Source organism: Nicotiana tabacum, chromosome 20 (genome assembly GCF_000715075.1).
Source record: "Nicotiana tabacum cultivar K326 chromosome 20, ASM71507v2, whole genome shotgun sequence".
Taxonomy (NCBI): Eukaryota; Viridiplantae; Streptophyta; class Magnoliopsida; order Solanales; family Solanaceae; genus Nicotiana; species Nicotiana tabacum.
The window spans coordinates 107,370,391-107,393,371 of NC_134099.1; the positions used below are offsets into that span (position 1 = coordinate 107,370,391).

The 22,981-nt window shown below is 35.2% G+C and overlaps 2 protein-coding genes across 2 annotated transcripts; both read left to right on the top strand.

Moving 5' to 3' along the window:
* Window positions 1-5,724: 5,724 nt before the first annotated feature.
* Window positions 5,725-12,487, top strand: LOC107806438 (protein SICKLE-like). The gene is made up of 2 exons (XM_016630599.2): window positions 5,725-6,143; window positions 11,507-12,487. Exons 1-2 carry the CDS (start codon window positions 5,885-5,887, stop codon window positions 12,271-12,273), a joined length of 1,026 nt encoding a protein of 341 aa, XP_016486085.2. The 5' UTR covers window positions 5,725-5,884; the 3' UTR covers window positions 12,274-12,487.
* Window positions 12,488-22,090: 9,603 nt separating this feature from the next.
* Window positions 22,091-22,651, top strand: LOC107785137 (uncharacterized). Its single transcript, XM_016606360.1, has one exon. It carries the CDS (start codon window positions 22,091-22,093, stop codon window positions 22,649-22,651), a length of 561 nt encoding a protein of 186 aa, XP_016461846.1.
* The last annotated feature ends 330 nt before the right edge of the window (window positions 22,652-22,981 follow it).

The window sequence follows — 22,981 nt, forward strand, 5'->3', positions numbered from 1 at the left end:
CTAGTTTATTATTTTATAATTTTATATGTTGGTTTATCATTTTATATGTTAGTTTATTATTTCATATGTTACTTTATTATTTTATATGTTAGTTTAACAAATATTGTTATTTTTAATGTTATTTTCTTACGTTTGTTGACTAGAATTCGAGAGAGTTTGTGTATGAACTATCATCTTTTTTCATATATTTTTGGGGCTAACAGATAATTAAGTGATTAATTTCAATAACTACAAAGATTCTATGAAAAAGGCCACATTTTACTATGCTAAAGGGCACTACATTACAATAACATGAACTATATTAAAATTACGGGAACAACAAAACACTATAGGGAACTAAACAATAGTAAAGTCACACATTAATATTTGTACAACAATAACATCTAAATAAGATTAATTATTTCTAAAATAACAATTTCTGTAACCTACTAATTTTTTTAGCACACTAATAATATAATCCGGATAAAAATAATAAATTAATTAAATTACAAAACAATCATGAAATAACATAGAACACAGTAAAAAGCAACTAACGGGCATTTTTATATATGAGTTTTAACAAAAAATAAGTTGGAATACTTCGATTTTAATTTTTTTGAAAGTTGAAGATTTAATGATTCGGAGCGCAAACGAGAATCCCACTACACGATAACACCTTAGATACGATGTTAGTTTGCTACAATACCGAGAATCTACACTTTTTATGGGACCGATGGGCTCCAACCGAGCTTTTTTTCGTTAAAAGCGCGCGCGGAGGAGGGGGGGGGGGGAGGGACCGCTGAAATAGAAAATTGAGAAATGAGGGTTCGCGTATGTGGGGAAGGAAAAAGAAGGCACAATTTTTTATATAGGCATAGCGCCCATATGTACCGCGCTATACTATAACGCGGTATATATGAGCGCTATACCTTCCCGCCCATTTTAAGTTCAAATATAGCGAGGTTATTCACCACGCTATACCTTAACGGACAAATGTGCCATTAAATTATAGCGAGATGAATAACCATGCTATATATAAAATGGTGCCCAATCTTTTTTTCACCTATTATTGTCGCTTGAGTTAAAAAAAACCATATTTAGGTTTCGGATTCTTAGAGAGACCAAAGAGAGAGAGAAGGAGCAAGTCTGAAACAATTCAGACGCAACGGGTGGGTAAAGTGAGTGCAGTCAAATCTAGCAAAAGTAAAAAAATTATTATTAAGGGATACTCATTTAATATTAATTAATTTGTATAAAATATGTAATTATGTCTATGAAACATAATTAAATGATAATTTCTCTATTAAAGGTAAATAAGTTTATAACCTAACAAACATAGCTAGGTAAAAATCTCTTGATAGTTTGATGTTTATGTTTCGGCGTTTCTCATAAGGATTCCTTAGTAGAATTTGTAAGGGTAGATTTTAGCTATTTAACTGTGTCAAGATATATTCATTTTTATGTCTGGGCCGATTCTTTTCTTACATTAAATAGTTTAAGCACTGGGCGGAAAACTAGGCAAATTTACTACGAACTTAATTTAGTGCCCGTGACCTAAGATTAAGGCTCCATAAACAGAACCAGGTTAAGATATAGGAAGAGAAGAACACATCTTAGCACCTGAGATAAGACTCAATGCCTAACAAAAATTGACCCAAAGAAAAGTTTGAATCATAGTGTGATTACTTTATAAAAAAAGAGAGTAGATTTTTACATTATCAATCCAATAAAAGCGATCTAGGGTTATGAGCTATTTAATAATTCTATTATATTTTTCACTTGAATTGATTAACTGGTTTATTGGTTGGCGGTGTTAATATTGCTCGTAAAAATCTGTCGAGCTCTTACTTGCTTATTCAAACTAACCTAACGTCTATATGTTTATGGAGTCAGAAATAACTAAAATGCATTCATAATTCCTGTATAATAATCAAGCAAGATGATTAGAAATGTCTATCCTAACCGCAAATCTGGTACACGATGTTCAGGTTCAAGAGGTTACTCTACTCAATTCTATGTGCAATCTAAAATTTTCACTTTTGAGTTCAATTCTAGATTCATAAATAGTATTCAAGTGGTGATCAAGCAATCAAATAATTAAGTGCAATATTGAATAAAATAAACCAATACAACAAATTAAGAAACCAAAATCAATATCCAAATAACAATAGTCATGAAAGAACCAAAACCTTAGAACATGAAGTTTAGCTCCACATAGACACGATATAGTAGCCAAACAATAAATTATTTAAAGAATAATGAAAATTACCAAGGTTGGTGAAAGAAAAATTAAAATTCAACCTCCACGGCAACACCCTGCTCTCCAAAATATGTCCATCCATGTTCAAAATGAGTTTTGGAATATTTATAGGTTAGGATAAAGTCTAGGAAGAAGTAATTACGTTCCAAACTGAAGGGGAGAAAAAATCGGCTCGGATAGGACTGTCAGTTTGAGACGCCAAAGTTTCATCGCCTAGCGCCATGAGAGGCTCCACATTTACTCCGCCTAGCGCTGTGAGAGGCGGCATTCTTGGCACCCTGGACAATGCCAGGCGATGTCCAGGGCTGTGAAGTTTCAAAGCCTTGCAGTATTCTGGACGGTGGAATTTCGGTGCTTTGCGCTGTCGTTTCTTTCGTGCTCTACTTCATCGTTTTTTATATCACTTTAGCAAATTTCCTTTCACTTCATGTTACACAAAATCTACTCAATTAAGAAAACGTCGTACAAAATATTATTATTACATAAAAAATTGTAAGGCAATTAATATCATAAAATGTAAAACTACTGCACAAACATCAATCAGTATTTGTAAAAAGACTAACATAGTTCAAAGTATTGTACCGTAGTATTATGTACCACTCCGCAAATTATTAGCTGGACATGTTTCATATCTTAATTTTATCTTTGTGACAACACCAGCTCCTTTTTTGTCCAAGAATAAGAGCCCCTAAAGAACTTGTGAACGAAGGTATTCTCGTTTTTAAGCAGAATATTACGGTCACAAGAACGTGAAAACCTTCTACTATCTCTTGATAGCAAATTTTATGCTAGATCTAGGAAGCCAAATGTCTTCGGCAATTGTGCATATAGTAAGAATTGAGAGAGTTGATGAAATTAGTGGAGATAAAGGAGAAACGTAATTGTTAAAGGATAATGTGCTTTTGTGAAAATAGCAGAGACAATTTTCGGACTTGTAATTGAAAAATAGCCAGCATTTGCAAAGTCACTGATAAATAGCCACTATTTTGCTGCAACATGGAAAGTTCCAGCATGATATACTGGAGATTGATGCACCTGTATATGAAGTTCCAACATATTATGCTGGAATTCCAGCACAAGGAAAGTTCCAGCATAATATACTGGAGATTGGAGCACCTGTGTATGAACTTCCTGCATATTATGCTGGAACTTCAGTATATTATGCTGGAAGTTCACTTGTAAAAAATTCGAACTCCAGTATATTATGCTGGAATATTTTCCTGATTTTGAACAGTATTTTCGTTCAATTTTATATTTACATGAAAAGTAGCTAAATTTTGATTACTTTTGAAACTTTAGCTATTTTTCAATTACTACTTGTAAATCTGACTATTTTTGAATTTCTCTCTGTGTTTTTGAATGAAAATGAAGTAGAGATACGGTAAAGAGAGAATACGAAGATGAAACAAATTGTTATTAAGAAAGGGCTAGTTGAAAATATATATCCTAGAGACTAAATTAAAACAAAGACAGCTCGGGCATAAAGCATTGGACAAAGTCCACGGAAAAGCTACACCCCAAAGAGTGTGATGTAGACAGCTTATCCTAATGCAAACATTTGTTACTGCTTCTACCACTCAAACTCGTAATTTATAAGTCATACGAAGACAACTTTACCCTTCCTCGGGGCTCCCTTCATCCTAGGTCCTATAGACTAAATAGCAAGAAAAAATAATTAGAGATGTGCATTTGAAAAAATAGTACCACCTAGAGATGCAACATGTAAAGGAATCCGAAATACTAGCTATATAAGAGAAAAAACAATTACCCAAAAAAAATGAGAATATTTTTTTAAAAAAAGGTTCCTGATATTTAATTCCAGAAATACCCATCAAACTTTTGAGAATCTCAGCATGAACGTGGTGGCATATTCGCCATTTACTTTTACAGCTTGTTTGGATGGTTGTTACTCATTGTATCGTATCGTATTGTTACTTTGAATACAATATTTGTTTTGATTATGACTTAAATTTTATTGTATCGTATCGTTAAATCCGTCGTTACATAACAACGAAATGTGTCACTTTATGTAATGATCGATTTATGTGGTCGCGTCGTTACCTTGCCTTTTTTTCTCAATCTCACCCTTTATTATTATTAAATTATTTTATTTTATCATTTACTCAATCTTTTTATATAGTAATTTTACCTTGTATCATAATTTTTCTTTGTAATATTGCAAGTTTATTCTTCATATTGCAAGTTTATTCTTCATATTGCTGGTGCGTGATATCATGAAACGATGGCAAACTACACAATCTATCCAAATATTGTATTTATCAAACGATACAGTACAATACAATACAGTACGATACAATACATTATGAAACGATGCGTAACAACCATCCAAACAAACTGTTAGAGTCTGTTTGGAAAGTCACCCTACAATTGGAATTGGTGTAATTACTAGAGTAATAATTTTACCGTCTAGTAATTATACAGTTGTGTAATTACGACGACCTTTTGTTTGTCATAGTGTAATTACAGTGTAATTACATGTTTACTGTTTGGTTGCACAAGTGTAATTACATAGTTAAATTAAATTTTAAATTAAGTAATTATCAAAACTTAAAAGTTAATATAATAAATATATGCCTATAAATTTTTATAAGTATAAATGATATTATATTTGGTATTTAAGATGTATATTTTTCGTGAATATACATTAATTTAGTAATCATATATTTATAACTAATATTGTAAAAATAATTTATATATATATATATATTCCAAATTAATAATATTTAATTTAGATACTTACAAAAACTAAAAATATATGTTTAGATACTTACAAAAATTAAAAATATACGTTTTATAAGAACATCATGGAATTCATGTTTGATAAAATAAATTAATTTATAAATATAATGTCATAACATTAGTCAAATATTTCACAAAACTAATCTATTAATTCTAACTAAAAAATGAACAACATGCAATGTGAGCCAATACTATTAAAACAAGTAAATTAGAATCATGAATATAATACAATTTCAAAATTCAAAAAAAAAAAAAAGAAGTTTAACATATGTCAAATTCCGACATAATATAGTAAGTTCCATTGCAACTTAAGATTAGGAAACATGACAAGTTTATAACCACATTCAACAATGAAGTTCCACTTTAATTGCATCACTCATTATATGCCAAGTTTGTTAATGACTCATTAATATTTTTAATATTAGGAGGTGTAGTTTCAAAAAATAAAAAATAAAATATAAGCAATTACATGAAATCACAAGAAGTAAAGATAGAGAAACAAAAGATAAATAATATACAAAGAAAATATATTTTAAAATTTCAAAAGAAATTAAAAAGTAAAAATAAAATTAAAAATTAAAATAATAGAAATAAAAAGTTATAAAGAAAATAAATTAAAATAAAACAAAAAGTAAAGAAACTAAAAAGCAACTTATAATTACAGAATGTAAATAACAATTACTTTGCCAAACAAATATATGTGTCAATTACGTCCAAATAGGATAAAATAAATATTGTAAAACATAAAGCCCTAGGGATTGAAACATTAGAAATCTGTCTCTTCCTCCATTCCAATTTGACCTACAATTACAAAATCACAGTACCCAAAACCCCCCAAACCGACCATAAAGATTGAATCTTGAATCTTGGTTAGAACATTAGATAATGGAGGAGGAGTCAGCAAAGAGAAAGGAAAGGCTAAAAGCTATGAGAATGGAAGCTTCACAAAGTGGAGATTACAATGAAACTCAGAATCATTTACAAGGTCTTAGCAACCCTTTAATTGAATCTCCTTCAGGACAGGCTGAATTTCATGCTGCCCCAAGATTTGATTATTACACTGACCCCATGGCTGCTTTTTCTGCTAACAAAAAGTGGAATGACGTCAGCCCTCAAGTTTCTCAACCATGTTACACCCCTCCAAGTAAGTACCTTGTTTTTTTTTTTTTGACTTCAAAGATACAAACATGTGCTAAAATATATGTGGATGTTGCTCTGTGAAGTATTTTTTGTGTGGATATTATGACATTTGGTGTGACTATACTAGTTTGTAATCTTGCCTTAGATGATAAGATATGGTGATTTGATTTCAAGCATAGTTGATTTAATATTAGTTTCAGATTAAAAGAGTTGTCAAACCTTTAATTCGTAGCTCAGTGTTTTCTAGGAGCAAACAGTGCACGAGGTCCGTGAGGCTTGAAGCGAAAAGTGAGAAGTGATGGCACAACTTATCAAAAGTAAAATACGACTAAACGGATGAGGATTTAGTAATTGTAATAATCAATATGCAAGTACAGTTACTACTTAGCGTTCAATATACAATAATGACGGCTGTTATCCAACTGATAGAAATCATCATAAAAATATAAATTTAACTAGACCATCCAAAAGATATTTCAATCACAAAATATTTTTTTCCATTTTTTATTAATCAACCATAAAAAGGATCAATTTTCAGCATTCAATTTCATAGTATTTGATTACTTCAGTAGTTGTACTACAAGAGGACAGAAGTAAAAGAGAAGTCTGGAATCGGAAAATGATTTGGAAGACCAGAGCACCAGTGAAGGTAGCATGCTTTGATGGTCAGCAACGTGGGAGGTTTGTTTGACTCAAGACAACTTGCAGAAAAGAGGCTTCAGTGTATGTAACAGATGTTATATGTGTGAAGAAGAAGAACAGGAAACAGTGAACCTTCTTCTCCTCCATTGCAGAGTATCTAGACAGTGTTGTGATCTATTCTAAGTTGCTCGGACACGTGTGTGGGTGACCGACACGGGTGTGGATCTAGAGATCGGATCCTTCGAGATATAAATTCTAAGATTCGGGGATACGGATCCTAGTACGGATACGAGTGCGAGGATCCGGCTAAAAATAATTCAAAAATATAAAAATATCACTAAATTATGAAATTTTTTGTGGAATGCTTACGTATTAGCTTGTAATGTATGGACTTCTTTTTATTCTCAAGTTGTAGATAAGTAAAAGATTGATTTCTTAGATAAGATATGTCATTTTCTTCAAATTTACCCGAGTTTTGGGTCTGATTTCGGGAATCAAATTGTATCTCGTCTCGAATTTTTCCGTCCGTCGTGGTCAAAGTACCCAAGATTGTTTGACCAAATTCGGTACGGATCCCATACCCACACCCATACGAGTGTCGCGTCGACATTGGTGTGGCACCTAAACTGCTGTGTCGGAGCACCTTAGGATCTATTCTTAAGCATTTGTGGCATTTCTTGGGTGAGTCTCAAACTGTAAGGGGTTTATTAGAAAATTGGCAATCTCAGAAAGTACCTAGAAGACTAAAGCAGATCTTGAGAACCATTCCATTATGCATCACATGGACATTATGGTTGGAGATGAACAAAGCTAGATTTGAAGGGCGTAGAAATCACATTATTAGAATTAAGAATAAATGTCTTCATAATCTGTATTATTGGTGTAAATGTAGCCCCATAGGAAATCTGGATCAGTATATGGAGTTCCTGGACATGCTAGGAGGGGTAGAATAGAAGTTGGATGATGTTGTTTGGGATGTTTTTTGTATCTTTTTGTGCCATCTTGGTACTTTTTAATAAACTTTTACCTTATCAAAAAAAAGAAGAAGAAGAGAAGATTGGAATCAGAAGTATTAGAAAAAGAGGACTTGCACAAGTGGGACTTAAAGAGAAGGAAGAGAAGACCAGGTAGCTCTTATGTGGGTTGTGTGGAGAAGAGGAATAGGAGAGCTTTTGGAGGGGTAGAGAGTTATTTTGTACATGTGAGGAGTAGTCTCGTTTCTCTAGTTTCTTTTTCCCGCCCCATGAAGTTCTTGGTTTTATAGATTAGTGGGTGACTTTTGTACCGTATTAAAAGTCTAGATTTCTCTACTTTTTGGGATACTTATATATGGGGGTTACCCCAACATTAATAAAATTATATAAGGTAAGGAGCATGTAGGGGGGGTAGTATGGAACCTCTCATTTAGAAGGAACATGCAAGTTTGGGAGATTGCGGAGCTCCAAGATTTCTTTGACACTGCTATATGGGCAAGACAGGCCTAAGCCATCTTGTGATTCTTGGAGATGGGGTTTGCGTGGCGATGGTCTGTTTACCGTAAAGTCCTTTTACCAGAGTATGTTGGTGAGAGAGTAGGCCTCTTTTCCATACTCCTCGATCTGGATTCCTAAGGCGCCCACGAAGGTGTGCCTTTTTTTGCATGGCTTGCGGTGAGGGGAGTGATTTTGACTGCTGAGAATCTGCGAAAGAGGGGAATTACAATAGTTGGTGCTATATGTGTAAAAGCTCAGGGGAAGAAGTTGATCATCTTTTGTTGCATTGTCCTGTGTCCTCGGCTTTGTGGAGGGCGATCCTGAACCTTTTTGGTGTTCAATGGGTGATGCCATGCACTGTAAAGGAAATGCTATATAGCTGGGTCGGTTTCCGTAGAAGAAGAAAGCAAAAGGCATGGAAGTTCGCCCCGTTAGCTCTCATGTGGATAGTTTGGGGGAGAGAAATAGGAGAGCTTTTGAGGGGATTGAGTCTCCTTTTTCACATCTTAAGAATAATCTTTTATCTTTGATCGCTTTTTGGTGCACTCTATGGCTGTCCAACGGGACCCAACGGGACGGGCCGGCCGGTCCTGTCCCGTGTCCCGTACCATCCCGCTTCAAGTTAAACGAGATGGGTCAATGTTAAACGGGACACGGGATGGGACGGGACGACCATTTCGTCCCGTTTGTCCCGTCCCATTTCGTCCCGTTTCGTCCCGTCCCATCCTGTCCCGCCCGTCTCGTCCCATCCCGTCCCGTCTGTCCCGCCTGTCCCGCGAGTTTTTATGGTATATTTGTGGAATTTTTGTTGTATTTGGTAAGTATAAAACAAATTCAACTTATGCACCGACCATTAATGAAATGATTGCAAAATTTAAAATGTATTTTTTCTCTATTCCCCAAGTTTATTTAATTTCTACAATACTTAAACCATATTTAAAATTAAGAGGTACAAAGGGACTTGTTCGTAAAATTTATCAAAATTTAGCAATTCAAGAAAATGAACAACCATCTCTCGAAGACTTCCAAGCTAACATATATTCTTGTGCTAGAATCTAGATCAATGTTTGATAAATATAAATCTATGGAAATAACAGGTGGTGAAACTGCTCCTTCTACTTCTAAGTCTAGAGTAGAAGTTCTATTGGAAGATATGAATTATATAACATGTTTTGATTCCTCTATTGATGATGAACTTGATTCTTAGCATCGGAGAATGCTGTTAGTGCAACAATATTTCAAATCGGAGATCATAGAGGCCTAATTCAAACAAAACCTTCCTAGAAGGTGGCTGTGTAGGATATGTGCTCTTCAAAAGAATTATATTCGTATGTGAGATTTTAAAGTTCTATTAATAAAATAATAGGCTCTAAGCGTTGAATTTTTTTTATGAATTGTCGTAGTTACTTAATACTTAGAAATTATATTAAATAAATTATAACTCTATTTTAAATTTACAATTACTAGAATATTTCATTACAAGTCTATTGTTTTAATATTTTATAATTCTTTACTTAGTTTTCTAATTTCCTTTTTAACATTTAAGTTTATTAAATAAGTCAAAAAACTAGCCATTGTAAACTTTAAGAACTTAGTCATTTTCAAAAAACTAGACTTTTTTTTATTAAAAAAAAACTACACTTAAGTCCCGCAAACCCGTCCCGTCCCATCTCGTTTGTTAGCGGGACGGGATGGGCCGACCGTTTCGTCCCGTTTGTCCCGTCCCGCTTAAATATCGTCCCGTCCCGTTAATTTGGTCCCGTCCCGTCCCGTTGGACAGCCATAGTGCACTCATATAGCCCTTATTTGTATAGAAGATTGGGCGTCTTTTGTAGAGAATCATGTTCTGATGTAAATTCTCTACTTTTTGGTATACTTCTTGTATACGGGAGTTCTCTCCCTTTTGATTAATACAATATACCTTATCAAAAAAATATATATATATAAGGAATATATGAGGACTTGCATTCTAGAAGAAAAAGAACTTTTTACAGAGTAATCGGTTTGAAGGAAACGAAAAAAAAGTAAGAAGTAAATCAAAAGCAGCACAACATAAATAGTTTTATAATATGCATTACAAAAATGAGAAGAACAAAAAGATAAGGACAACCAAGAGAATGATGAGCATAACTGGAGATGAGTTAAAATAGCAAAAGGTCATTTGTCCCCTCCTCTTTTACTTTTCATCTTTTAAATTGAGAATCAAGTAATAGAATGCTTCTGATTGGGATCACTCGGCATTCCATTTTTTGAAGAGCCACATTTCTCTAGAGCATCAAATGATAACCCCTCATTTCACGTCGCTGCTTCTCTTTAAGCATAACCTTGTCTAAGCTCATCAAAGATACCTCATTTGAGATTTTTAATAGGTCTTTTAAATGACTTTTCAGTTTCTTTTTTCCTGTTGGGGTTGAAACTTGAAAGGAGGCGATGTTCTAAGGAGGGATAAGTGTCAGTTTGGGAAAAAGTGCTTTACAATATGCCAAAGCACAGACGAGAATATTTTACACAAGAGAAATTAGCTAAGTTGCAAACAACTTTATTCCATATCAGGGAAAAATTTATGTTGTTTTCACGTTTTAATTTAAGACAAATTTCAACGCCGGCTTAAAACTTATTGGTATTGGCCCAGCTTTTGGCTAAACCTCTGGAAGTTGTTGATCTTGTTTATGTGGGATATATACTTTGGTTTTAGTGTCATATAAGATTGAGGAGAAAGTTTAAAAGGTTCATGAGAGGCGTGTGGTGAGATCAGTTAAAAAAACAACAAATGTTTAGCCTATGGAAAAAGATTGTTCCCATCTGAGATCAAGGCTGTAATGCAGCTGAACTTTAGTTTGTCTGTTCAGATGCTTCATGAGCAGTGCCCATGTAGAGATATGCCATATGGTTTTGAAAGGCTTCTAATGTAAAATAGTGTTAGATGTGGGGATGCTCTATATTCTTTCAGTCTCTTATGGATAGAGGTTGTCTTGTCCGGTCTAACTTCTAGTGCCATATTGGATAATAGATGTGTGCTGCATGATTAATGCCATATGCGATACGGCCTATTAGTGATAAAGGGATGATTTTCATACGTCCAATTGTCCATATCTTGTATAGTATGTTATGTGAAATATTGATATCAGGGTGGGAGTAGTTTGCTCTGATTAGCTTGGCTCTGGCTAATGCCATCACGTTGGATTGTCTCTTTGTGCTATTTTTCGTCACATATTGTAGTATAAAAATACATTTGTTTCATGGTTTTATTCAGGACCAAGAAACCCTCAGTCTCCAATTTATACTGCTCGAGGCAACTATTCCGTAGATCAAAGATCGCAGTCACAAGGAGTCCATCATACCTTTAATCCTCTTGGAAACCCTGGGCAAAATAGTCCTTTTGGCACACCACAAAGAAGCTCCCCTAATGCATGGGATAGCTCTTTTGGCACATCTAACAACTACTTTCCACCTAATTCTTCAATAGGTGGTAACTTTGCCAGTCCTGGCATTCATCAAGGTGGAAGACCTGGTTTTCATTATGGACAAGGTAGGGGTAATCCTGGTTCGGGATATAGAGGCAGCCCTAGCCAAGGTTCAGGATATAGAGGCAGCCCTTACCAAGGTCCGGGACATAGAGGCAGCCCTTACCAAGGTTCGGCGCAAGGCAGGAGCCAATGGATGGGTAATAGTTCAAGTCCTGTTTCGGTTCAACGTGGTAGGAGGGGATTAGGTTCCCATGGATGCACATCAGCAGAGTCTAGACCGAATTTGTATTATAATAAGTCTATGGTAGAAGATCCATGGAAAGAGTTGAAGCCAGTTATCTGGAAGCCATTAAATGCTCCATCAAACAAGTTAGATACCCCTGAATCTGAGAAATCTTCCTGGCTTCCAAAGTCCATTAGCGCAAAAAAGGCTAAAATCCCAGATGCTCCTCCACTAAAATCTACTCCTCAGCAAAGCCTTGCTGAGTATTTGTCTGCCTCATTTAATGAAGCAGCCAGCAATGAGGCTGGGAAAGATGGATCTGGCATATGATTGCCATGTGATGCCTCCGAGTCTTACTTTATGATTTTTCTCTCTCCTAATATTGTCAAATTGCAAGTTTAGCAGCAGTTGAGTTTTTTTTAACTTTTATTGTAAGTTAATATCGACAGCTAATAAGTTCCATTCGGTGTTTCATGACCTGGAATTCTGCTGTTGTAGTATGCCATTACCCTGTAAATCTTGAAGAAAAAAAAGATTTTCTTGGTTTTGTGGGAGTATCCAAAGTTAACAGGTTTGATGCTCTCAGCTTCAATTTACTCCTTTGGACTTGTCAAGTCATACCAAACTCAACTCTCGTAGTAGCTCTTTTTTTAGCTTGCATGTTCTTTTGCATGGATGTCACATAATTTTGGGATTTAGCTAGGAAATTATGAAAAACAGAGTGTTCCTGCTTATGTTGTTATATTTTATTGTTTATCAGTTGCGCGCATTTGTATTTTCCACGAACATCTGAGTATGTTGGTGGAGGATCTGCGGTTTCATGTAGTAATCCGGTTTTCAAAAGCTTCTAATAATGATGTTGGGGATGAATGCTCCGCCAATGTTTATGTCACACCTATTAGCGCGCTCAGAGTGTCGAGCTCTCATGTTATAGCAAAAATGTAATGATAAGACAAATTTTCAGTATGTTTCCCTTGTTGTGTGTTGGAATAAACATTTGAGTTCAGTCAGATTATCTTGAATCAACAATAAGGATAGAGTGACTCTTTTGACAGCTCTCGTTTGTCTATTTTACACTCTTGTCCTGTTGGATGTAAAGCAGATGAGGACCTGCCTTTTGTACTATCAAAGGGTTGTGCTAAGGGATCATTTGCTAAACAACCCATACTTTTCATTTTGTGAAATGCCTCCTTCCATTTCTTAGGCAAGATGAATCTATGGTGTCCTTTTCTTTTGTACAAATCTTCTATATGAAATAAATATATAGCACAAGGATGTCTTCAATCTTCGTTTAATATGTTACAAAGATTTTCATTTTCTGTTAAAGCTACAGTTTAAATTGTTCGGATTTTGCCATGAATTTCTATTCTATTAGGACTCATTTTCTTGAACAAAGGGAAAAAGACTCCTAAAAAGATTAAATCTCTTTCATATGCCTTATTTTTTTCTTGGAGGAGAAGTTTTGTACTTCTATAAATTGATGTTTTCTTCTCACAACAAGAACAACAACAATAACAAGTCAATAAAGAGATCTTTTTAGGGAGAGATTTTCTCATCAATAGTTTTTCTATTTTTTTTAATCATATATAGGTTAATTGATCAAATCACTTTAAATGATAGTCTCTTTTGATATATTTTTTTTATGCTTGATTTACCATCATTAAAGTTATCTTTTTTAGCTTCCGCATACATTATATTATTTCGATCCCAACATAAATAATCCCAAATTTCTAAAATTTGGCTTCCGGGTTTTTTTAAAAAAAAAAAGAGAGAAGAATTGAAGCCAAAAAGGCAGATGCTCTAGTAAAATCCACTCCTTAGCTAGGTTTATAGAGCAGAGGCACGCTTCATTAATCACGGCTTCTCTTAGCTAACTGTCAGATATGGATACAAATCAACTTTATATAAAAGACAGATCAATACAATTAGGGATCGTTTGGTTGGAATACAATTTATACCGGTATAAGTTATGCCGATATAAATTATATTGGGATAAGTTATGTTGGGATTGTTGTTTATTCATTGTTTAGTATGTTGTATTAAGAATGACAATTGCATAATTTCTAAGAAGATAATATAAGTTATATCAGTGCTAATTACTGTCACACCTCATTTTCTACCCCTCAAAATAATAATAATATGTGTATGGGCCAAAGAGTTTTTCCAATTAAAGTGACAAAATTTGAATAGGGATTATTTTATTGTTCAGAGTTGCCACTTAGAATTGATTTTTTCGGTGTTCCAAGTCACCATTTATTTGGATCCCTAGTCAAAGGAAGGTTTGACTCTATTTTAATCGGTCCGCGAAAATAAAGTTCGGGTAAGGAATTCTGTTGACCGGGGAGAAGGTATAAGGCATTCCCCGAGTCCCGTGGTTCTAGCACGGTCGCTTTATTGACTTAAACTTGGCTTGAATTAATTTTGGACAAACTGTGATTTATATTATTTTCATGTTTTACCTATCCTCTTTTATCTCTTGATTATTAGAAAAAATTAAAGAATATTTTTGAATAATAAGATGTCATAACCACACTACGCAAGCGAATGCGTGATCGACGAAATTTATTATTTAGTCATAACGGCGCTACGCAAGCGAATCCGCAGTCATAACAGACGATTGTTAGCACGTTATTTACTTTTGAAAAATTGCTGCAATTGTGTTGGAGGAAACATTAACCCTCTTTTTTTTTCCAGAAAATTTATTAAATGTCACTACCACGCTGCGCAAGCGAATCCGCGATTATGACAAAAGATTTATAAATTAATTAAAACTATTGAATATGACATGAAATTGATGAATTAACTTATTAAAAGTTAAGCGTCACGCTAAACAAGTGAGTCCGTGAAGTTAAAGCGCACCTACTATTTGCCTAACGTTTAAATTAATTAAAGGGAAACTAGTTAATTAAAATAGTAAAAAAATCTGATATTATTATTATTTTTTCGAGCTTTATAGTTGGGAAAAATTATGCAAATAAATGTTGGACCAACTTTATCTATTTTAAAAAAAATGAGCCAACTTCTTGTTAAAAAAAATGGGCCAGCTTGTATGGAGCTTTTGGGCTGCTGGAATTTATTATTAAAATGGGTCAAGAAATGAATTTCAATTGGCCCAATGCTATATAGAAGAAAAGGGGTAATTTTGTTGTTTAAAGGTAAATGAGCCAACTTTTATCTTTGATTCAATAAGGCCCAAAGTTGATACAATCTTAGCTCTTTACTTAGTTTGAGTTCATGACCATTAACTACATAGTCACAATTGTATAAACGCCTACTTTACAAAAATAGTCTTTTTTGCAAATCCAGCAAAATGGCCAGATTCACAAAGATATTATCACAGCATTCCTAGAAGCATATGTTGGCAGTGAAATTTCAGCAACTAAAATGAACTCATGCCATGTGTTATACACCTAAAGTCATTCATGGCATACTTAGCATTGTTACACGGATATAATAGCTTGAAAACATGCTTAAAAAAAATCCATAAACGACTTACATATCACATTCAAAAACTTACAACTCAATATTCAAGTATTATGAATGACTATATTCACATTATCACATGCTTGATACATAACAATAACATACAAGCTCTTTTGTTGTCAAACTATTCATCACATCAAACACATTTAAATGGTGCAGCATGTTCAAGTTGTTCCCATTGCTGAAAATACGTACATTACGAGTCTTAAAGGATTACCTGGTAGCAAAAGAATAAACAGTAGTTCAGCAACTAAAGCAGCATAAAAACAGCAGCAAAACCAACAACAAATCCGTGTTAAAACGACCCGAAAACTTAGAGAGGGAATCCAGAAATGTACTCTAAAGAGGACTTATACTTTTTTAAAAGTTTGCACTCTAAGATTCACTTCCAAAGCTCACCATTTCAGCTTACTTTTTATGTGTTCAACTGCTGAATTTTGTTTTTGTTTTTGTGACAAAGCAATTATAAAAAATGCCCCCTGGAAGTGTGATGGAGTCCCCTTTATATATCAAAACAACCAGCTATTTCAAAAAATTAAAAATCAATCTTTTTGACAGATTTTTCTACAAAATCTGCTCTTAAATTCAAAAAGCAAGACTTTCTAGTTCAAATCTTGTCAAGTATTTCAAACAAAATATGCTCTCCACTATTCAAAAATAGACTTTATTCAAATAATGTCCAAAGGTCTACATTTTCTTACCAAACAATTTGACTTTTGAGTGTTGTACTCAAAGAGTCTTGAAGCAGTAAACAAACAACCAAACAAGTACCATATACTCTTTAAGTATTTTTCATTACCTCACTTTTATCAATACAAAACTATTTTACTACTTCAACAAGTGCAAAAACAGAAAATTTAACATTTCAAACTTCAAAAACTAATGCTAAAATAATTAATAATAGACAAAAATAAAATCCGAAAATTAAAAATAAAAATAAAAAAATCAGCCATGAAAAAGAATAGTATTTTACCATTTTACACATCAAAAGACCGAAAAATGGTGGTATGCCAAAGAGGGTGTTCCGGGAGGTCGCCGGAATTAGGCCGGATTTTGATCGCCGGATTTTTGGGGTAGAATTGACATCAATAGCTAGGTCTTGAGGAGCTATATCCATTGATGTAGGTATTTTGGGGTGTAGTGGTTGGAGCTTCAAGAATTTGGGCAAAAAAGTGACGGGAAAGTTTCCTAGATCTAAGATTCAAGGAGTTTGAAGGATTTTTTTTAGGATTTGGTTTAGAGATATGGAAAGAGGAAGTTGTAGAGATTACGTGGTGTGAATTTAGAGGTGTTTGGAGGTGGTCCGCCGGCGGCGATTTCCGGCAGGCGGCGGTGGGCGGAGCTGGGGCGGCGTAGAGAGAGTGAAGAGAGAGAAAAGAGAGAAAAGAGAGAAGAAGGAGAGGGAAAGAAGAGAGAGGAAATAAGTGGGAATTGGGGAAATTTTTTGGGGATTTTAGGCTTTAAATACCTAGGATGAAGATCAAACTAGGACCGTTGGATTAAATCAAGATGGATGGATGAGATTGAATCTTGTCACTTAACCAAAACGACGTAGTTTCAAGACAAAACTACGTCGTTTTAACCTCTTCTTGGCAACCCCCTTTTGGACCGGGTTTGGGCTCTTTGGGCTCAATTTTGGGCTAATTTTGGCACAATTTTAATTAAATTACACAAGCCCAAACTCCACCCCATTTATCAAACCATTACTCAACTCTTAAAACCTATACATACACAAATAAGAACAAACACACATATATATATATATATATATATATATATATATATATATATATATATATATATATATATATATATATATATATATATATATATATATATATATATATATATATATATATATATATATATATATATATATATATATATATATATATATATATATATATATATATATATTAACATCGGGATAACTTATACCTGGTTTGCTAACCAAACTAAGTATTAAAGTGGTATTAAATTTTTATATCACCCTTATACCTTCTTATACCTCACACCAAACGACCCCTTAGTGGTGGCAAAATGGATAAAAAAATAGTTATCCCTCCATATTATCCGCTAAAAAATGGGCTGCATAATGAACTTTTTAAAAATAAGTCAAATATGAATCAGATCCACGTTTATTCACTTAAAAAATAGATAATCAATGGGTTTAACTTTTATATTTGCAAAGACTCAAATTAGGGGTTCCTTAGGAAGACTAGGAAGTCCCAAAAGTAATCATATTCAAGAAGCCATAGATAATATTGATATTCATATTATTCGCCGATTTACCAATTTTCTATTCATACTCAATATGACTCGGGTCGAATAATTTATCCGTTTTTATATTACCCCTTTTCGACCTGCCATAACCGTTCTTACCCGCCTGTTTGCCACCCCTAAATATAATACTCCCTCCGGTCTTCTACAATAAGTGACCAATTTGCTTTTTTATTTTGGTCCAAAATAAGTGTCCATTTATATAATCAAGAAAGAATTCAATTTGTTTTTACAAAATTATCCTCATGTACATATCCCTAAAAAGTTTTCTTACTTTTCACGTTATATATTTAATTAAGGGTAATTTAGTCATACTAGGTATTTTTATGTAAAATTTAGTATTTTCTTAATGGATGTACCAAAAGTAAATTGGACATTTATTATTAGCCGAAGAAAGTAATGAAGTGGCTAGTAAGGCAGGCAAGCTACCACTGGACTCGCGCGGTCCCATTTTGCGTTACACAACCCCAGGGCAACTTAAAATACTGTCTGGCTACCTCATTTAATGAAGCAACTGGCGAGGAGACTCTGATGAGCAGAGACGTATCCAAGTTGAGAGAGATGAGTTTAAAATTATGTATAACAATGTATATTTTTCAAAATTACTTAAGTATTGCACGTGAACCCATGCTCAAAAATTATTATGGTACAATTATTATTGGATGCACCTCTATAAGTAAAATTGGCAGCTCAAGTCTCACTTTGAACGGTCTTGTTTTCTGCATGGAGTATAGATATATATGTAAAAATTATTAGAATTTAAAAAAAAATATAATTTTGAACCTATAATTTTAAAAGTGTAATAGATTAAAGTTAAACCAGTTAAATATAAATTCTAGATCCACCTTTTTATAATAATACGTGGATCCATCCTCTTGAAATCCTGCATCCGCCTCTGACCATGAGTGATAGAATTTGGCACACAATAGTTTGTGATTCCTCAATCCTCACTGTGTTAAATCTTTTAAGTCTGTACTAACGGCAATTTCATTATTAGCAGTAGTTGAGGAGTTTTGGCTTATTGTAACTTGTAAGCTTAATAAATTCCATTCCCTAGCCACTTTAATTATGCTGTTGTAGCATGGCATCACCGCACTTGTTCTTGAAACAAACATTTTTTTGGTGTTGTGGTAGGCATGCAAAGTTAAGACGTTTGGTGCTCCCACCTTCCATTTAGCAACTTGTCTACTCCTGTTTTTTTTTCATAGTCATATGTTCGGGTCAACTTGCGTGCACCTTGATTAATTCCATAGGACATCTATTACCTCCTAGAAGCACAGTTATCGGATAATTCGATCTATCCATCAATGCTTGGATAGATGAGAAGAAATCACTTAGTATTTTTATCGTTATATACTTGTACTTTAGTGCATGTTATTTATGCCTGTTAGACATATATACTCTCATGGGCGAAGCCACCTTTAGCAAAGGGCGCTGAAAAATTACGAAAAATTACACTGTGTATATAAGTAAAATATTGATTTTAGATATATAAAACCTATATTGAACACCCTTTGTCGAATTTTTTTTCTACTTCTTTCAAGTTTGAATACCCTTAGAAACATTTTTGGCTTCGCCACTGCTTAGGTGCACTCGTCTAATCATGCTTAATTCAACTCTCCTGGTGATTGTAACTTTTCATGTTCCTTCACATGGATATTGGTTAGCAAGTGATATAAATAAAGGTTACATACTTTTAGGGTCCGGCAACAAAATTGTGAAAAATATATATCGTAGTTCCTACCTATTCAATTATGCTAGGTGATAATGATGTATGCCTTATCAACAGTTTTTGAATTGGGGTCATTTTGCAGTTGCCAAGACCAAGTACATATGAGTGAAGTAGGTGGAAGATATGCAATTTCATGTGGTATAGTAATTTTCCCACCCAAGCGTCTGCCTTTGATTAATTCGATTCGCTATGTATAAGGTCCATTAAATAGGAAAGCGCTTCTCACTCGTTTATGTGACGCACTACTTTTTCTTTCAAAAGCGTCCAATAGGATGTTGTGGGTAGATGCTTCACTAATCTTTATGGTTTTTATCTTATCTTCTCTAAGTGCAAAGCTCTCGTCTGTAAGAGCACATATGTTGTGACTCAATTTTTTCCAGAATTGTTTACTTTGTTTGTTATATATTTTTTTAGTCAAAACCCAGGTCCATTCCACGTTATCAAAACTCATCCCTAAAAAAGCTCAAGTCACGGTAACATTAGCGAAACATTCATAGGTCGCCACGTGTCGAAGCGGTTCAAGGAACAATAAAGGCTGCGATCGAAGAATCAACAAGGATTAAGGTCGAGGAGTCATCCAAGATCGAGGTCAAAGTCGAACACCTTTGACAGAGTTGTAACAGCTAGTTTCAAGATAGGATATTGAAAAATATATTCTAGTGAATATTCTCTGCACTTGCACTATTAAGGTTTCAAGGAACATGTTCCTTATAAATAGAAAGAGATACAATGATAGTGGACATGAGATATTCATTTTTAAAGAATACACTGACTTTGTAAAGAGGATCTGATCTCCTCACATATATACAAAAACAACCTTTTCATTAAGATTTTGGTCTTGCATTTCCACCATATCCATGAACAACCCAAGTGTTTATAGGCATATCGGTCATTCATCATTGTCAGGAGGAACAATAACTAATCTCATTTCTTTTTGAGTGACTCACACATTTTATTTACCTAAATGTCATTTATTGTTATTTAATGTCATATTCCATCTTTTTAGATAATTGAATATCACTACTTTTGCTCATATTTATCACTATCCGGATAGGATATATTATTTATCTGGTCTTGACACTCATAGCTTTATCTTCAAATATTAATTTTTAATTAAGATTAACTCTTCATTGAACAAATCTAATTGGTTGAGCCAAAAATTAATATTTTTTGGTCAAACAGTTTGGCGCCATCTGTGGGGACTTCATAGTTAAATTTTTAGTTTCCTTTAGATATGCAACTAATGTGAGTCGCTAACCTCACAAACCCCAAGATCTTTCTTTGCACGTACAAAAATTTACATGGCAGGTAACCAAGGAGAGAGGACAAAAATAATGGGTGATCTCCCTAGCAACCTCATGAATGCTATCAACGAGAGCTGTGAAACCCTAGGCGAATACGTGACGCCCACTGCCTCCCTTAGGTGCAAGAGGTCACCTTCTCCCCATCGCAGCATAACAAAACCCAACGGAAAAAGCGCTTCCACGTCCACAGAAGAAGGGACACCAAGCCCGCTCCAAGCACGACTACAGAAACCGCAAGAGCTTGCATAATACAACGAACAGATGAACAGAGCAACCGACCAAACCTTTCGACACCAGGTATAACTCACAATGTTACTAACAGTGCAGTTGATAGCGTCCTCGCTGTCGTTCTAAAGAGGATGGATGAAATGGAGAATGAAAATAAAGCAACCAGAGATCAAATGAAAGAACCCCAAGAACGAGTCGACAAAATACCAGATGCCCCTAAGCTATTGCCAAAGAGGGACACATGCAAGTTCATAAAGTAGCCGTACAATGACGAAGTAGCCCCGCATGCCATACCAAAGACCTTCAAAATGCCTCCCTACCTCAGGATATATGACGGAACGACCGACCCGAAGATCATGTGACCCATTACGTCATCGCCGTGAAACGCAACGACCTCACCAAGGAACAAGTGTCCTCTATTTTGCTGAAGAAATTTGGAGAAACCCTCACAGGAGGGGCATTAACATGGTACTCACAGCTACCAGTTCGCTCCATAGAAACTTTTGAGAAAATGGTCGATAAGTGTTTAATGGCACATGCTGAAGCCAAGAAGGCCTAAACAAGGGTAAACGATATATTCACCATCAAGCAATCCTTTGGAGAAGGATTGAGGGACTTCCTCACTCGATTCGACAGAGTAAGGATGACTCTACCGAACGTATCCAAGGGATGGCGGTTGAGGCTTTTTTAGAACAGATTGAGCAGAGATGGTTCGAGAGCAACTAGAAAACTATTGAACCGATTGATGAAATATCCTCCAACCACTTGGGATGAGATCCATAATGCTTAGTGTGCTGAAGTACAAGCAGATGAGGATGACCTTAATGGATCGACCCATCGGCTCGTCTCGGTACAAGCCGAGTCCAGAAAAGATTGAAGAGACAACATCAGGAGAGATCACTCGGTCTCACGACCCAACAGAGAAAGATATCAGCCATATGTCAGGGTCCACGCCCCACCTTCCCTCCCCTATGAGGAAGGCCTATCCAGGCCGAGGACAAGGACTCACTGGAATGAGAGATGTATGCCCCTATTATCTGCTCACAATTTTTGCATATCACCTACAAAAATAGTCTACGTTCTGGAAAAGCTCGAAACGAAGGTAAAGTTACCGCCAAAGATGAGGTCCAATCCGAGCACTAGAAAATCCGATGCCCTCTATGAGTTTCACCAAGAACGAGGGCACAAAATAGAAGATTGTATCACCCTCAAGCAAGAAATCATGAACATGTTGCGGCGGGGACACCTTAAAGAGTTGCTAAGCGAAAAGGGGAGAAATAACTTCGCTAGAGGACGTGAACACCAAGGTCTACCGAAACTGCCATCACCAGCTCGCACTATCAACACGATCATCGGCGGCTGCGACGATGCCTCTATCAATGGCGTGAAATTCACCACCACTAATAAGCTCAAGCGATCTATCACCTATGAACGGTACAACGGTCTCAAAGAAAGTATCTTCGACGAGTCAGATGCCGACAATTTGGATTTCCCTCATAATGATGCCCTCGTCATTACTATACATATTTTAGATACTAATGTCAGGAGTATCATGATGGATGATGGAAGTGGAGCATGTAGTATCCATCCTCGAGTCCTCAGCCAAATGAGACTTGAGGATAAGATAGTGTCATGCTGCATTACGCTAACCGGTTTTAGTAATGCAGTTGAGCGAACATAAGGAGAAATTACAATCCACGTCTTGATCGGTGGCGTGACGTTGGATACGATGTTCCACATCATGGACCAGGCCAACGTGTACAATGCCATAGTGGGACGACTGTGGATACATCCCATGAGGGCCATCCCTCCAGCCTATACCAAGGGATTCCGGAGCTCTTGACTACCAAGAATTAAGTCCAAAGGTTGACTGGTCGAATCGCCGCCCTATCGAGATTCATCTCGCGGTCATCTGATTGATGTCACAAATTTTTTGGCATGCTAAAAAGGAACAACGATCTTGAATGGACTCCTGAGTGCATCCAAGATTTGGGAGAGCTGAAGGCATATC

What these genes read in the sequence shown, in the direction of transcription:
- LOC107806438 (XM_016630599.2), top strand. Translation starts at nt 5,885, where the DNA reads ATGGAGGAGGAGTCAGCAAAGAGAAAGGAAAGGCTAAAAGCTATGAGA. An exon ending in ACCATGTTACACCCCTCCAA is followed by an intron (nt 6,144 to 11,506) that starts GTAAGTACCTTG and finishes GGTTTTATTCAG; the next exon opens with GACCAAGAAACCCTCAGTCT.
- LOC107785137 (XM_016606360.1), top strand. Translation starts at nt 22,091, where the DNA reads ATGAGGTCCAATCCGAGCACTAGAAAATCCGATGCCCTCTATGAGTTT.